The sequence below is a fragment of the Xenopus tropicalis genome, chromosome 5 (genome assembly GCF_000004195.4).
Source record: "Xenopus tropicalis strain Nigerian chromosome 5, UCB_Xtro_10.0, whole genome shotgun sequence".
Classification (NCBI taxonomy): Eukaryota; Metazoa; Chordata; class Amphibia; order Anura; family Pipidae; genus Xenopus; species Xenopus tropicalis.
Window position 1 is genome coordinate 58,638,304 of NC_030681.2, and position 14,707 is coordinate 58,653,010.

A 14,707-nucleotide genomic window follows, 5' to 3' on the forward strand; every position below is an offset into this window, starting at 1 on the left:
AAATATGTGTGTTCCGATGGTCTTAGGCGACCCCTGTGAAAGGGTTGTTTCACCCCCAAAGTGGTCGCGACCCACAGGTTAAGAACTGCTGATATATACTATTCATTCTGCATCTAAAATGGTTTACAACTTCTGTAAATATATAAATATAAATGTTAGTATGTTATCTCTATTTCATTTTAAGTTCCAGGTCACGTTCCAGAACATATTCTAGATCTCGTAGTAGAGAACGCAGAGATTTTCGCAGAGATTACAGAAACAATAGAGGTGTACGTCGCCCTTATGGCTTTAGAGGAAGAACAAGAGGCTATTATCAAGGAGGTGGCAGGTATTATCGAGGTGGTTATAGACCCATGTGGAACCGAAGATACTCTCGAAGTCCAAGGCGTGGTCGTTCACGCTCCAGGAGTCCAAAAAGGCGGTCCGCATCATCTCCGCGATCTAGGAGTCGATCAGGGCACTCTTACAAATCATCTCCATCTCCAAGGTCCTCTTCTTCCCGCTCTTCCTCAAAACACAGCAAGTCTCCAGTAATAAAAATTCACACAACCCAGGATAAACCGGGACAAAAGACAGAAGACTATAATAAATCAGAAAGCCCTGCAAATAAGTCATGTGATGAACAGAAGGATGCATTTGACCCTTCTGAACCCCTTGATGAACTTGGTAAAGAATTAGATCTTCATGGTGACACCTGGGCAGGTCTCTCAGCATATGATAATAGCCCAAGGTCGCCCTGTAGTCCATCTCCTGTGACATCACCACCCAGCCACAGTTCTTCCCACTCTGCCTGTCCTGTCATGAACGTGGTTCGCTGTGCCAAAGACACACTTTCTGAGAATATACATTCCATTGTTCATAGTCCAGAAATATCTGGTTCTGGAGGAAACGGTTTAAAACGCTACAGTCCTTCACAGAACAGCCCACTTCAGATGTCTACATGTAAAAGCCCAGCAAAGTCTGTTCTTATTCAGAACCCTCTGGAGGAAAGCCATTACCATTATTCATTTTACGCAGACACCACTAAGGAGCATGCAAATAATACCAAGTTTTTTGACAGGTAAATATGCAGTAACGCCCATTTTACGTTTTTAAGGGGACCAGACAAAATGGTATAAAGACAGGGAGATGCATTATATATTGATGGGTCCACAAAAAAGGTGTAAACCGCAGGAGAACTTTAAAAAGCAAACAGTTTTTTTATATTTAATTTTGAAATTTGACATGCTAGACATTTTCTTAGTTTCCCAGGTGTCCTTAGCCATGTAACTTAAGTTTCTCTGTGAGGTATATCGCATATAGGCCATACAATAGTAAGGTAGCGAAATAGCAGCTCTCTGACACCTCTACTAAAAGTATTCAGTTGTCTGAAATATTAGGTTCTCCGTGGGCAGCACTGCCGGTACAGTCCTGAAATTTAGCAAGTGGGTAAACAGGAATAACTACTTAAACTGCCTCCCAAAATTCTAGGGTGGTTTCAGGCAATTCTCTGCCAGCTAAAATACATTGTAGGACCTGGAAATCCACAGAGCCCCATAACCTGAGTTTCTGGATTAAATTTAATGATGACACACTTTAACAACAGAAACAAACCTATTTGGCAAGCCTGCCAAGTTTGATGCCCAGGAATCCGAATCCTAAAAATCATGTGACTTTTTGTCACGTAAACACTGAAGTTTAAAAAACTAATTAGCATGTGCTAATAGGGATTTACATCCCTAAATAAAATAGAGGGTTTACTGTAGTAGTTTTCCTTATTGTATGTCACGTGATTTGTTAAAAGCAAAATTTAAAAAAACAAGTAACGTCATTAATTGGGTGCATAGAGGGATTTAGATGCTATGGTGCCCTAGATCATTAGATTATGAAAGATTTAAACAATGTTTTTAGAATGGCAAGGTTGGAGTTGTTTTCCTCTCAGAAAAGAGCTGATTGCAAAGGGGTATATTTACTCTGTACAAGTTTCCCATAAAAACAATCAGTGCACCAGAGGCCCTGATTTTTTTTTTTTTATTATATTATGGCCTTACTGTAATTCTGAATTTTTTGGATAACAGGTAATGGATACCCATACCTGTAGAAATGGATACCCATACCTGTAGTAAAATCTAAAATTAGTATTGATGTTGGTGTATATAGCTTATGTGTGTGAGTGTATAGATAGGTCGGTATGGGTCTATTTGTGCATGCTGGGGTTCATTTGGAAGGGTTGAACTTAATGCATCTGTCAATTATTGTTGCCCTTAGTCATAACCTAAAATAGGTGATTACTTTGTATCTCATATTTGCATTATTTTGGACGTCAACCCCAAAAATAATTTTTTGCCCAATAAAAGAAAACATTCTAAGCAACCAATATGAATTTTTTAGTGCTTTAAAAGTTGTGTACATGTAATTGCTATTGAAAGCAGCTGAACTCCTGATTGTTGCTTTTTTAAAACTTTATTTTGTTACTTTTTAAACAATGTTGCAAAGGTCCGCCTCCTCCAGCAAGACAGTTCTGTTAGTCAGCCGGCTTGTGTTACATTGTTTAAAAAGTCAGAGCCTTTTGGTAGAGAATTGAAAGGGACAGGCAAACACTGTTTTTATTAGCAATTATACATACAAATAATGCTACAACCATTACAAATCTGTAATAAATGTTTATTGTAACGTTGCTTAAAATTGTGTTTCCTTTTATTAGGCAAAAAATTATATTTTGGATTGACTTAAGCTTTACTTTCCATTTATATAACAATTAAAGGACAAGATCCCTTATCTGTAAAACCCCAGGTGCCGAGCATTTTGGATAATAGATCTATACTCGCCTTCTATAATCTAGCCAGGGTTGCATAACTGTGATAACTTGTTAGACAGCAGTTGCACTAGATAGTAAATATCTGCATATTTGCAGAGAGTTTGTATTGGAAGCTGATCAAAAAATAGATAATACACAGGAGCGCTTTCCACTCGGCTCCAAATGTGTTACATGCAGACCGGATCCCAGATGGCCACGACACCGGGGAAAAATTAGACAAGTAGTGGAGCACCAGATGGAACTGAGTTTCATGGTCACGAAACGCGTAAAGCGAAGGTCCTATGGATGTACATGTGGATTTTTTACATATGACCGAATAAAGACTGCTTTTTAACTGTTGCTTCTGGTGCTCTGCTACTTCTCTAATTTTTTTGTATTGGAAGCTGACCTGCTCAGGGTATTTTTAGGGGTGTCAACATGATGAACATACTGTGACGGTCATTTATAAACACTGGGCAAATTTGTACCTGCGCTCTAAAGGTGGCCATACACGGACCGATTTTTTACTTACAAACGACCGATTCCCAAACGATCCGATGCTATCGTTAAGTTATCGTATAGTTGGTGGTGTACGAACGATCGTCAGCCCACTAAACAAGCCGACATTATCGTCCCCAAAATCGATCGGCCAGGTTTAAAAATTTTGGTCGTTTAACGATAAAATCTGCCAGTTGGTGTGAGTGTCAGACATTTGTCTTTCAACGATTGTTCTCTGCGCATGTCACGATTGCCAGCAGCAGAAGTCAACGACATCGATCGTACGTAGATGTACGATCGTAGGTATTTTACGATAATGATGCGACAAAATCTTTCCCGAATTATCGTTGCCCGTGGATGGCATATCGTATGGGAACTCGATCGCCATACGATCGTTTGTCGATATAATCGTTCATCGCACAACGAGCGAAATCGCCTCGTGTATGGCCACCTTAACTCATGGCAACCAATCAGATGACTGCTTTCAGTGTTTAACCAACAGCTGGCTTGTAATGTCTAATCAATGATTGGTTCCTATGTGTTATTGCCCAGGTGCAAATTTGCCCAATGTTTATAAATGAGACCTAGAATGTCTATGTCAGCCTAATTTACAATTTAAAGTGATTTGGCAGTTTTATTTCAATGTCTATAGTCCACTTCTTAAGTTTGTCCCTATCTACTAACACAGTACTGTCCAACTTCTGTGGTGCCAAGGGCCGGAATTTCTCTAGCATACATAGTGGGGGGCCGCTAATGAAAGCCTGTTTGATCACTCTCCTTTTTTAAACCACACCCACACAAGCTTTTAAGACCATGAACACATTAATGGTGGTAGCGCAAATGCTTGGTGCTTACTGTGGGGATATCAACCCTCATTCATATGTAAAAGAATTATATTATGTCATATGAAGACACACCCTTAAATCTATTACATTACATTACATTAACATTTATTTATAAAGCGCCAACATATTCCGCAGCGCTGTACAATAAGATCTATATGCCTCCTCCTTCCCTGTGGATAGCACAGCAACCCGCAGCACATAACACACCTTAGGGACCATATAATGGTTATTTCCAACTGATAACAAACTCTCAGAACAAACCCCTGCCAGGTTCACCTCCCACAGACAGCATTGGGCAGGCAGAGTATGACACACACAGGCAGCATTGGGCAGGCAGAGTGTGGCACAGGGCAGGCAGTTCTCTGCCTGCCCTACCCCGCCTGTGTGTGCCATGCTTTGCCTGCCCTACCCCGCCTGTGTGTTCCATAGACACAGGCAGCATAGGGCATGCAGTACATACAGTGGCACAATGCTGGCACTGCTCCTACAGTCTGTCTGAGGTGTGAAGAGGTGAACAATGTGGGTGCTTACAGACTGAGCCTGAGGTATGAACATTTCAGGGGGTGAACAATGCAAAGATTAAAAGGTGTGAACAGGTTATTACATGTTTAATCAAGACGGGGGATTACAGCTTAAATCTGAGGTGTGAACCATGCAGGGGCCAGTTAATCTCAGTACTGATACCATTTAAAACTTAAGGTGGCCATACACGAGCAGATCCGCTCGCTTGGCGATGTCGCCAAGCGAGCGTATCTTCCCCCGATATCCCCACCTACGGGTGGGCGATATCGGGGACCATTTAGGTAAAAAAAATAATAATCCGATCGTTTGGCCCTGGGGCCAGACGATCGGATTATGTGGGCGGCAATGGGGCAGTCGGATCGGGGACCGCATCAACGAGCCGATGCGGTCCCCGATCCGACCAGATTTTCTAACCTGGCCGATCGAGATCTGGCCAATTTCAGGCCAGATATCGGTCGGCCAGGCCACTCTGCTCTCCCCATACGATTAGCTGCCGAATCGGTCCAAGGGACCGATATCGGCAGCTATAGTCGGCCCGTGTATGGCCACCTTTACACAAAGGTAAGCCACCAAAAGAGCCAGACATGCCACACACAGGTGGGTCGCGGGCCACCAGCTGGACAGCATTGTACTAACCTATAGCAAACAATTAGATGTCTGCTCTCTAAAATCTGATCAGTAAATGCTATCTGCTAGTTGATTTGCTGTTGGTTACTAGACAAGCTGGTACCAGCTCAAGTTGACCAGATCTGTGCTTCTGAATATGCCTTTAGTAAACATGGTCTGTGCTGCTCTCAGTTTCCTGATCTTAGGGACCCACTATTTGTACCATACATATAAAATATTAGTTACAATACAAGGCTGGTTAGTAGTAATTATTTTATGGCAGCTCAAAAAACTGTGCAGTCTGCATCATAATTTAATAATCAGCTATATAAGAATCAGCTTCTGTAACTGACAAACATAATTTTCTGCTTGTTATTTGCAAACCTCTTAGCTTAACAGCAACTCAGAAAACCATGAGCATGTGAATGCCACTGACACACTGAATCCAAGATGGCTAGCTCCTGTGCTATAATATAAGACATTTCTAGCCATACTTATCTTTAAGCCCATTTATTATATCCCCCTAAATTCTGTTATGTCTATTACTATTTACAATAGTGATTTAGTTTACCTTTTCATATTGTGATGTTATTCAGAGCACTTATTACAAAATGTTTAATTTTGTGTAAGAACTTGAAAATGTAAGCTATAGTGTGATGCGTATTTTTATCTCTGTCATACAGGTATACAGATGAAGAAAATAAGTTGTTTCCTATTGAAAAATGCATTAACAAGGAAAAGGGAACCTGTAAAGAAAGAGGGACTGAAAAAACAAAGAAAGGCAGCAGCAATGTTTGGGATGAGCATGTTGCTTTAGATTATTTTTTGGAGAAAGAGCCTGGCAATTCCCAGTTTTTGGCTAACTCTAATAGTGAGGATTTAGAGGAGGCAGAGGACTATAGACAGTTTAGAAAGTCAGTCCTTGCAGACCAGGGTAAGTCACTGTCATCTGTATCTAACTGGAATTGCGAAGAAGAGGATTCAAAGTACAAGACCAAGGGTTTGACAAGATTTTCTAAAGAGGGTGAAAAGTTTAAGGTGGTAAGAGGTAGTAAAAGTGCAGAGCAAGTTGCAAAAGAAAAGCACAAAGATAAAGTCACTCAGAGGCATTCTGTTATGAAAGATCTACTGTCATCTGATGAGCTGAAGATAGAAAAGACTAAAGACCTTTTCAGTTACAATCTTACTTTACATGAAAGTAATGTAATAGAGAAGAACATTTTCAGGGAGGAAAGCCCTGTAAAAATGAGAATTGTAGCCACTGAATCTCCACTCCCTGAAGTCAAACTTCGAATTATCACAGTCCCACTTGATGACGGCAGGTAACCACAGTTATTTTTGGAAGCCAAAATTTCTTTATTGATATTGAAGGACATGTAGACCCTACACACAAATGTAATCAGCCTCTTTGAAATTTTTCAATACCTGCCACACTGGTTGTCCAGAGGTTAATGGACAAAAATAATGCTGCAGCATCCCCTTAATCACCTTTTTCTTCTCCTGAAACCCACTCTGCCCCCTCCCTCTGGAATTTGCTTTTACTTCTGGCTTGTGTGCATTCTCAGTTGTTCTAAGCTCAAATTACTAAACAGGCCCTCCAGTCTAGCAGCCAATAAAGAGATGGCATTGCTGGTTCCCATAGAAACTCAGCTCCAGCTGTCTGCTTCAATTTTTCTTCTCCTAACCTCCTCTCCTGAGCTCAGCTCAAAAAAGCAGAACTGTTATCACACACAGTTTTGCCTGTGTGAGCCTATATTCTTGATCAAATGTATGCTGTATAAGGGTCTGTGTGTGTGTGTAGGCTGTTTGCAGATTTAAATGTATCTGATTATGTATGATTATGAATGGCCACCGGGTGAAAGCTGCTATTTGCTTTTGGAAAATGTGGTGGTGCTAGCAAACAGAGGGGATATATGCAGTACAAATGATGCCATTTGGGTGGGGGAAGACGTGCCTAACTGATATACATTGTAGGCAAATGTAGGCCTTACATGTCCTTTAAGCTAAATAGCCTCTCTTGTTTTATCAAATGCACAAAGGGCACCCTGTCTGGATAATGAAAGACTTCTAGGCAGTACTCTTATTCATTCTGTTAAGAAAGTACAAGCCTTCCGAACCATCTTTGACCATCTAAAGGTTCCCTTCACCAGCAGAACATCTCCGGAATCCTTTATGTATCATGTTGTGTCTTTAGTTCATCATGTAAAAGGTAAGCAATTTCAACAACTAATAATCAGTGTAATGTGTATTGTTGACCAGACACTGCCAGGTCTGTTAGGTACCTAGTAGTAGGAATTTGTGTCATTTGACCATTCTTACATATGCCCAACTTGTGTTGTCTTATTTGTTAGAACATATACAGGTATGGGATCTCTTATCCGGAAACCCATTATCCAGAAAGCCTGTCTCCCATAGACTCCATTTTAATCAAATAATTCAAAATTTTAAAACTGATTTCCTTTTTCTCTGTAGTAATATAACAGTGCCTTGTAATTGATCCCAACTAAGATATAAATAATCCTTTTTGGATGCAAAACAATTCTATTGAGTTTAATTAATGGTTAAATGATTTTTTAGTAGACTGAAGGTATGGGGATCCAAATAACGGAAAGACCCCTTATCCGGAATACCCTTCCTTGGTCCCGAGCATTCTGGATAACAGGTCCTATACCTGTAGTACTTAAAAGGAATCTGGTAGGAATCGTCCTCATCGTGCTTCCTATTCCAGTGCAACACTCTTTTTTGAGAGAGGGTCTTTAGCGGCAGTGAGGGAGGCAGAATGAGAGTGTAAACAGACATCTAGGAAGTGCTAAATGTAAAGTATTCTACTGTCCCGCCTCTGACTGAGGCATAGAGTCTGTGCAAGCAATATATGACTGAGAGCTCAGATTTTAAAATAAAATTTGCAAAGGACTTTTATTATGCAGCTTTTTATGTGTGGGTGTTTGGTCCCCTTTAAGTCATACAAAAGATTCAAATATATGTGTGTTTTAATTTTACATTTTACTTTGCACTATATTATTGCTTAATAAACTTGGCAGATCTTGTTTTTTTGCCTTGGAGCACAATGGTCCAGACACATTGTCCTATAAAAACTCAGTTTTGTCCGCCTAGGGGCCCAATATTTTTCCTGAAGTGATCTACATCCAGCAGCCCAGGCTTTTGCTTGTTATCCAGGTCTGTTACATGTATAGCAAATTCCAGTGAAAAGACACGAAGGCCTATAGTACAGAAGGCTTTTTGAAAGCTCTTGTGCTCCTTGGCAGTCAAATCTACTTCTCCACCTTTAGTCACTTCCCAATAAAATAAACCAGAGATGGGGGCGTGGCCGAATTCTGAACTAATAGGTTGCATCACAGTGAGCTCAGTGGGTACATCAATCCTGAAGTTGGATTGACCTGCAATTTTCTTACTGCTTTGCACCCATCTAATACCCCATTATATCAAGCTTATTATATCATGGGGACCATAAAGGACCAAAGAAGCAAGCGGACACGTTGCAAAAACTTGTATATGAGACGGCCTACCCAAGGTGGCGCCAAGATGCCCTTATACCCTGCTCCTCTGGATGAGCACACGCCTGATAATACTTTAGCTCTGGTCCTCACAGAAATTGCAACCTGCCAAGCTACTTTGACCGATTGGATAGAGGAAGTTAAAATAGATCTCTCCCTCATCAAGGTGGATCTACAAACTGTACAAGAAAGGACAGTAGCTGTGGAAAACAGAGTGGGCACGTTGGAAGACGTGCACTCCACTTACAGCGCAAGTTGGTGATTTACAACAACATCTTAAGCAACAAGCCACACTGCTTGATGGTTATGAAAATCGGCAATGCCGAAATAATGCCTTCCAGAGGGCTCTGAAGGTAATAATACAACTGATTTTGCTGAACAGTGGCTCAAGCAATTTTTCCCATAAGCACCCATTACCACCCACTACATGATAGAAAGAGCACATTCAGTACCAGGATGCCCCAGAGCACCCCCCCCCCCCCCCAACATCCATTCCCCCCCCCCCAACATCCATTCCTGCAACACAAGACACACTGAGTCAACAGTGTTATTTTACCCGGATTACTCTATGCATTGACAGAAACTACGCATCACTTTTGAAAATAATTCTGCGTGTCCTGAACTTGGCTTACTTCTTGCTATACCCCGCAAATCTAAAAATCATTGATGCCAATAAAGCTCACTTTTTCATCACACCGGAGGAAGCCTTAGAGTAGATCAAGGCAAGACCAAGGAGAAGTCCAAGACCATGAACCGTTCTTGACAAAGAAATAACTCCTTGCTCTAGACACACACTAGCAAGGCCCTCACCAAATCCAATATAAGTGTAAGACTCTGTTACCTTAGACAACATTTCATAAGCCCTGTTCAGGTGGCTAGTACAAGGAATGGCTTATATCTCGCTCCTAATTGCAGTTATTATATGATTTCTTTTACAATACCAACTTTCATTATTTTCCTCCTGGACAGAACTGAATCACACCCTAAATGAGGGAAATCTCAGATTGTAAGCTCTACAGGGCAGGGACCTCTTTCCTATTGACTTATACCACATGGCACTTATTCCCCGTGCATTTATATGTATTTATTTATTATAGCACTTGTCCTCCCTGTGTGTAATTTTGTAAGATTGTGCAGCGCTGCCTACCCTTGTGGCGCTTTATAAATAAAGTTATACATACATACATATCGCCTATTACAATCCTCTAATCAGATATTGTTTATGACCCACATCCTTTACCGGGTCTATGGATATATCACACCCGCGGAGCCCCTTTTGATCATCAGGGCTCTGATGCAGTTTTGTTATGGGCAACTGTATTTCCAACTTAATGTTAAGTATGGAGTATAAATCCACCAAACTCTTAGGGATGGGCAGGGTGAGGGAGGTTTTGTTTTCATGTTATGTTTTGTACTTTTTATTCCCCTACTTTTTCTTTCCTATTCATTCTTTGCTGGAGAGTCCAATTAATCTGTTTCAAGGAACTTTGTTACATTGTATCTAAGGCTATTGTGATACTTATATCTACAGTTAGTATAAATGTTTTTATATATAGTTTATGTATGCGAGTGTATAGATTGGTAAGTATAGGTTGTGTGTGCTGGGTTTACTTGGAAGGGTTGAACTTGATGGACTCTTGATGGTCTTTTTTCAACCCTATGTAACATCTGGGCACCCGGGAGTCCTTTCCAAGAGAGTATTTTTCTTATTCCTACACCTTACAATGACTACAGTAAAATTAGTTTACTGGAATGTGAGGGGTCTGAATGATAAGGAAAAGTGTGCATTCGTTTTTAACTGCATACAAAGTGCACATCCTGCTGTTACTGGAAACACTTGATAGTTAAGGGTTCTTGCATTCCAAAGGCTGTGGGTCAATTATGCGCATCATACAATATACTCTACAAATGCTAGGGGTACATCATTTCTGGTTAGAAAAGGTTTATTATTTGATTTGACAGATATTTATTCAGGTTTTCCCCTTTTATTAACAAATTTTTCCATTCCGTCATTTTTTACTGACACTGTATTACCAGTTATATATCAAAGATCGCAGGAGAACCCAGGGACAGGAGCAGACGTCTTCAGTCCAGATCCGGTGAGCAGGGGGGTGGCGGGAGAGCATGAAAAGGCACCACGTGCCTGCCTTTTCCTATTGCCACTTGTTCCCTGCTGCTGCTCGTTGTCCAGAGTCTGAGGAATGAGCAGGGAGCGAAGGATCAAAGGATCAGCTTTAAAAATCCCGGAGGTGCAACACAACATAGAATCTACATTCTGTGCTACTTAGGTACTTTTATACAAAGAACGTAGATTCTACATTGGGTGACACTTAAAGGGTTAAAGGGTTCTAAAGTAAAAAAAAAATTAAAAAAAAAATTTGGGAACAAAGATTAAAGTTTGTCATGTTTCTTCCTCTGACATGACAGCCATTCATAATGACATTGTACTTTTTGAAAAGTTGAAACTGCCAACGTAGGATTTACATAACTGTGGACATCGGGTTACAAAAGTGTGTTGAGACTCCAAAATTAAAGATGATGTTCACTCAATAGTCTGAATTTGAACAGCCCCTGTGAGAAAAAACATTTTTGTAATTTATCTTTATTTTATAAAATGATTAGTTTTGAAGCAGCGCCTGCAGCTTGCATTCTGGCCAAAACAGGAATTTGACACTGAACAGGTTACTGTGAAAGCATGCAGTAACCACTTCACTTTTTTTTTTTTGGGCAGCCTGTCATGTACTGGCCTGGAAAGTCCTCTGCTGAGAGGGCAGAGAGATTGGTGAGTGCTTAGCAGTGTTGATCCTGGACTGTATTCTGAGGTGAACATCCCCTTAAAGGGGTTGTTCACCTTTCCTTACTGCTACCAATAAAATGGTAATGTTCACCTAAACCTGCTAACTTATGTTTCACACAGATTATGCCTCTATTTGGCAGAATACACTATTTAAAACTCACTATTATAGCTGCAATTCTCTGAGAGGCATCACAGAAAGTCTTCAAATGGGCAGATCGTCTGTACTTCATGTAGTGAGTCCTGATGTCGGAGATTCTGCTTTTTTTTTTTACTTTGCTCTCCTCTTCCTCTGCCCAGCATTTGTAGCCGATCATTTGCAGTGGAGAGACACCTGTATTGCTAAAAGTGATAGATATCAGAATAGCAGTCAGAAGTAAAAGATCCAAGACCAGCTCATGACTCCTCCAATTACAAGGAGTAGTGCTGGCTACTTCTGAAAGTTCAGAATCAGGCACAATGCACTGAGATGGCTGCCTACACACCAATATTACTACTAACAAAAAAATATATTTGTTGGTTCAAGAATAAAATTATATTATTATTAGAATTAAAATTATATGCTATGAAAACAGTGTAATTTAGAATTAAAAAGTATACCATAAAAATCACAACAGAATCCCTTTAAACGTGGCCCAGTCTATTTGCTAAAGTAATGATTTTTGGTTGCACTGCATACTTAAGGTGAATTATGATTTTTATTAATTTTCAATTATAAAGAAAACAAAGTAACATGAAAAGTTGAAATAAACATTACAGGAATCTGTATTTTATAATATGCATATGGTCAATTATACAATGTTATAAAAGAAGAAAAGGAATTAGGGACAGAAAGAAGTGTGGAGGAAGGGATGGGTAAAGAGGGAGGAAGTTAATGCTCTTTTTTTATACAAGACAGCACTTGCTTTAGTTGCCACAGAATGACACTGGCTGGAATTAGACCACCTAGCTACAAAAATCCCCAGATCCTTTTCAGTTAAGGATACCTCCAACACTACGATTTAGTGTCCAACTCGCATTTAAATTATTTCTCCCAACGTGCATAACTTTGCACTTGTCAACATTGAGCTTAATTTTCCGTCTTTCTGCCCAGCTTTCCAATTTTGTCAAATTGTTGTGGCAGAATCCTGCATGGAACTTAGTCTTGCACAATTTAGTATCTGCAAAAAAAGAAGCGGTAATTTTAGTGCCCACCTCCAGGTCATTAATAAACAAATTAAAAAGCAAAAGACTAAGGACAGACCCCTGGGGTACTCTATAACAACACGGGTCCAATTACAAAATGTTCTATTTACCACCACTCTTAATCTCGTAATCTAGCAATCTATCTTTTACCCAGTTATGTTTCAGGCCAATATTCCTCAATTTTATCATTAACTTTCTCTGTGTGGTACTGTATCAAATGCTTTAGCAAACTCCAAGTAGATGACATCCACTGCCATCCCAGTATTGAAGTTCCTGCTCACCTCCTCATAAAAGGCAATTAAATTAGTCTGGCAAGATCTTATAGTTATGTGACATGTAATGTATTCAAGTATGCTATCCCTTGTTATAACTTCCAAAAGTGTGTTTTTAAAAATATGGTATGGTATGGTATGTAAGAATGTTGGTTGTAGAAATATAATAAGGCCTGTTGTTTTAAGGTATGTTTGTGGGTGTTTTGCAAAAAGCTTTGAGTCAGAATTGCAGTTTTGATTTCTTTTTCATTGTGACTAGGTCCTGGAAAATGTTTTGAAATGGCAAAACCTGTTTCTCTCACTAAAATATACTGTTGCTGATGCCAAAAAAATGCAAAGTCTTCCTGACTCAAAAGACCTAAAACTGAATTTCTAGATCCACAAATTCCTTGGTATGATGGAATTATTCTTGGAAGCCCCTACTCTTGTAGTGGTTCTTTCAAGGTATATATACTTGGTTTTGAGGCATGTGCTGGATGCTTGGCGGTAAGTGGACACAGTTGAATGTTGACCTTTTAATGGAGAGGAACATGCATCACATTGAATAGATCGGATTTTTTTTTACGTCTCATACATAAAAGCATACTTAAATGGGTCATTTATTTTAAGTGTTTCATAAATTTTTCAGTTTAATTTAAAAAATTTTTAGTAGTTTTTAAAATTATTTGCCTTCCTCCTCTTCCAGCTTGCATATTTTAATGATGTCCAGGATTGTTGGATGTCACTGACTGCAGCAGTCAAAAAATGAGTACTTTGTGAGGCTACAATTGTATTGTTAAATGTTCTTGCCTATCTTTCTATTCAGGCCCCCATATAATCATCTTTCAGTCTTTATTTCAAACCATTCTCTGGTTGACCCTGCACGCTGCTTTCTGCCTATCCAGTGCCCAGAACAGCGCTGATGGTTTTAAAGCCGTGCAATCAGTTGCCATCAAAAGATTTATGCATTGAGTAACCAGTGTAAGTAGATCATGGGGGTAGGGGGCATGCAGGAACAATATGCTTTTAACAAAAACAGTACTGATTTTTTAATGAATGTATATTGAGAACAGATTTATTTTTTAATGCAGAACCTGCAAACAGTCTTTTAATTTTTTACATTTACATGAAAATACATGATGAGGAACAGTTGCAGATATCATTCTCTACATCATGTTAAAGTTAAGGTGAACTACTCCTTGAAATAAACAATATATACTTTTTTTCAGCATGAGCACAATAAATAGAATGTTTGCCAAAAATGCATTCTTCAAAACAAAATCTCAAGTGGTGGAAAGTATACATGGCTTAATCTAATGCCAATGAGAGCAGGATATAGCCCCAGAACCGACGGGCAACATCAGAGCAAAAAATGTGAAAATATCCTTTAACTCCAGCCTCATTCATAAAAATAAAAGTTTAATCAAATGGCATATTGAGAATACATATGGACCCCATGGTAAACCCTATTTTATAGTCTCTAGTACTTCTTCATTTCTCTGGAGTTTATGATCTTTTTAATTTTTCACAACATTTCAGTTCCTTACTGACTATAAATAAGTACTGGATGGTATAACACATGTGGTCTGTATGTATTCTCAATTTTTCTCTTTTTAATAAAAAAAAAAAAGCTTATATTTCAGTTAAGCCTTATAAAGCAGTAGCAGTATTATTTTGGATTCACATTTACTATGTTAACTTTCATATGTTTGGTT

At 39.4% G+C, this 14,707-nt stretch overlaps 1 protein-coding gene across 15 annotated transcripts in view; it reads left to right on the forward strand.

Annotated features, from left to right (window-relative positions):
• bclaf1 (BCL2 associated transcription factor 1) overlaps positions 1-14,707 on the forward strand; it is a 50,666-nt gene that overhangs the window by 13,226 nt on the left and 22,733 nt on the right. For 12 of the 15 annotated variants that reach the window (XR_001170733.2, XR_001924520.1, XR_004222621.1 and 9 more), the window contains 3 exon segments: positions 185-1,060; positions 5,931-6,569; positions 7,287-7,456. Coding sequence is in view for 12 of the 15 variants with exons in the window: in XM_012962699.2 (XP_012818153.1) it covers positions 185-1,060; positions 5,931-6,569; positions 7,287-7,456 (1,685 nt within the window). In the remaining 3 variants the exon portion in view is untranslated. 15 annotated transcript variants of the gene reach the window in all.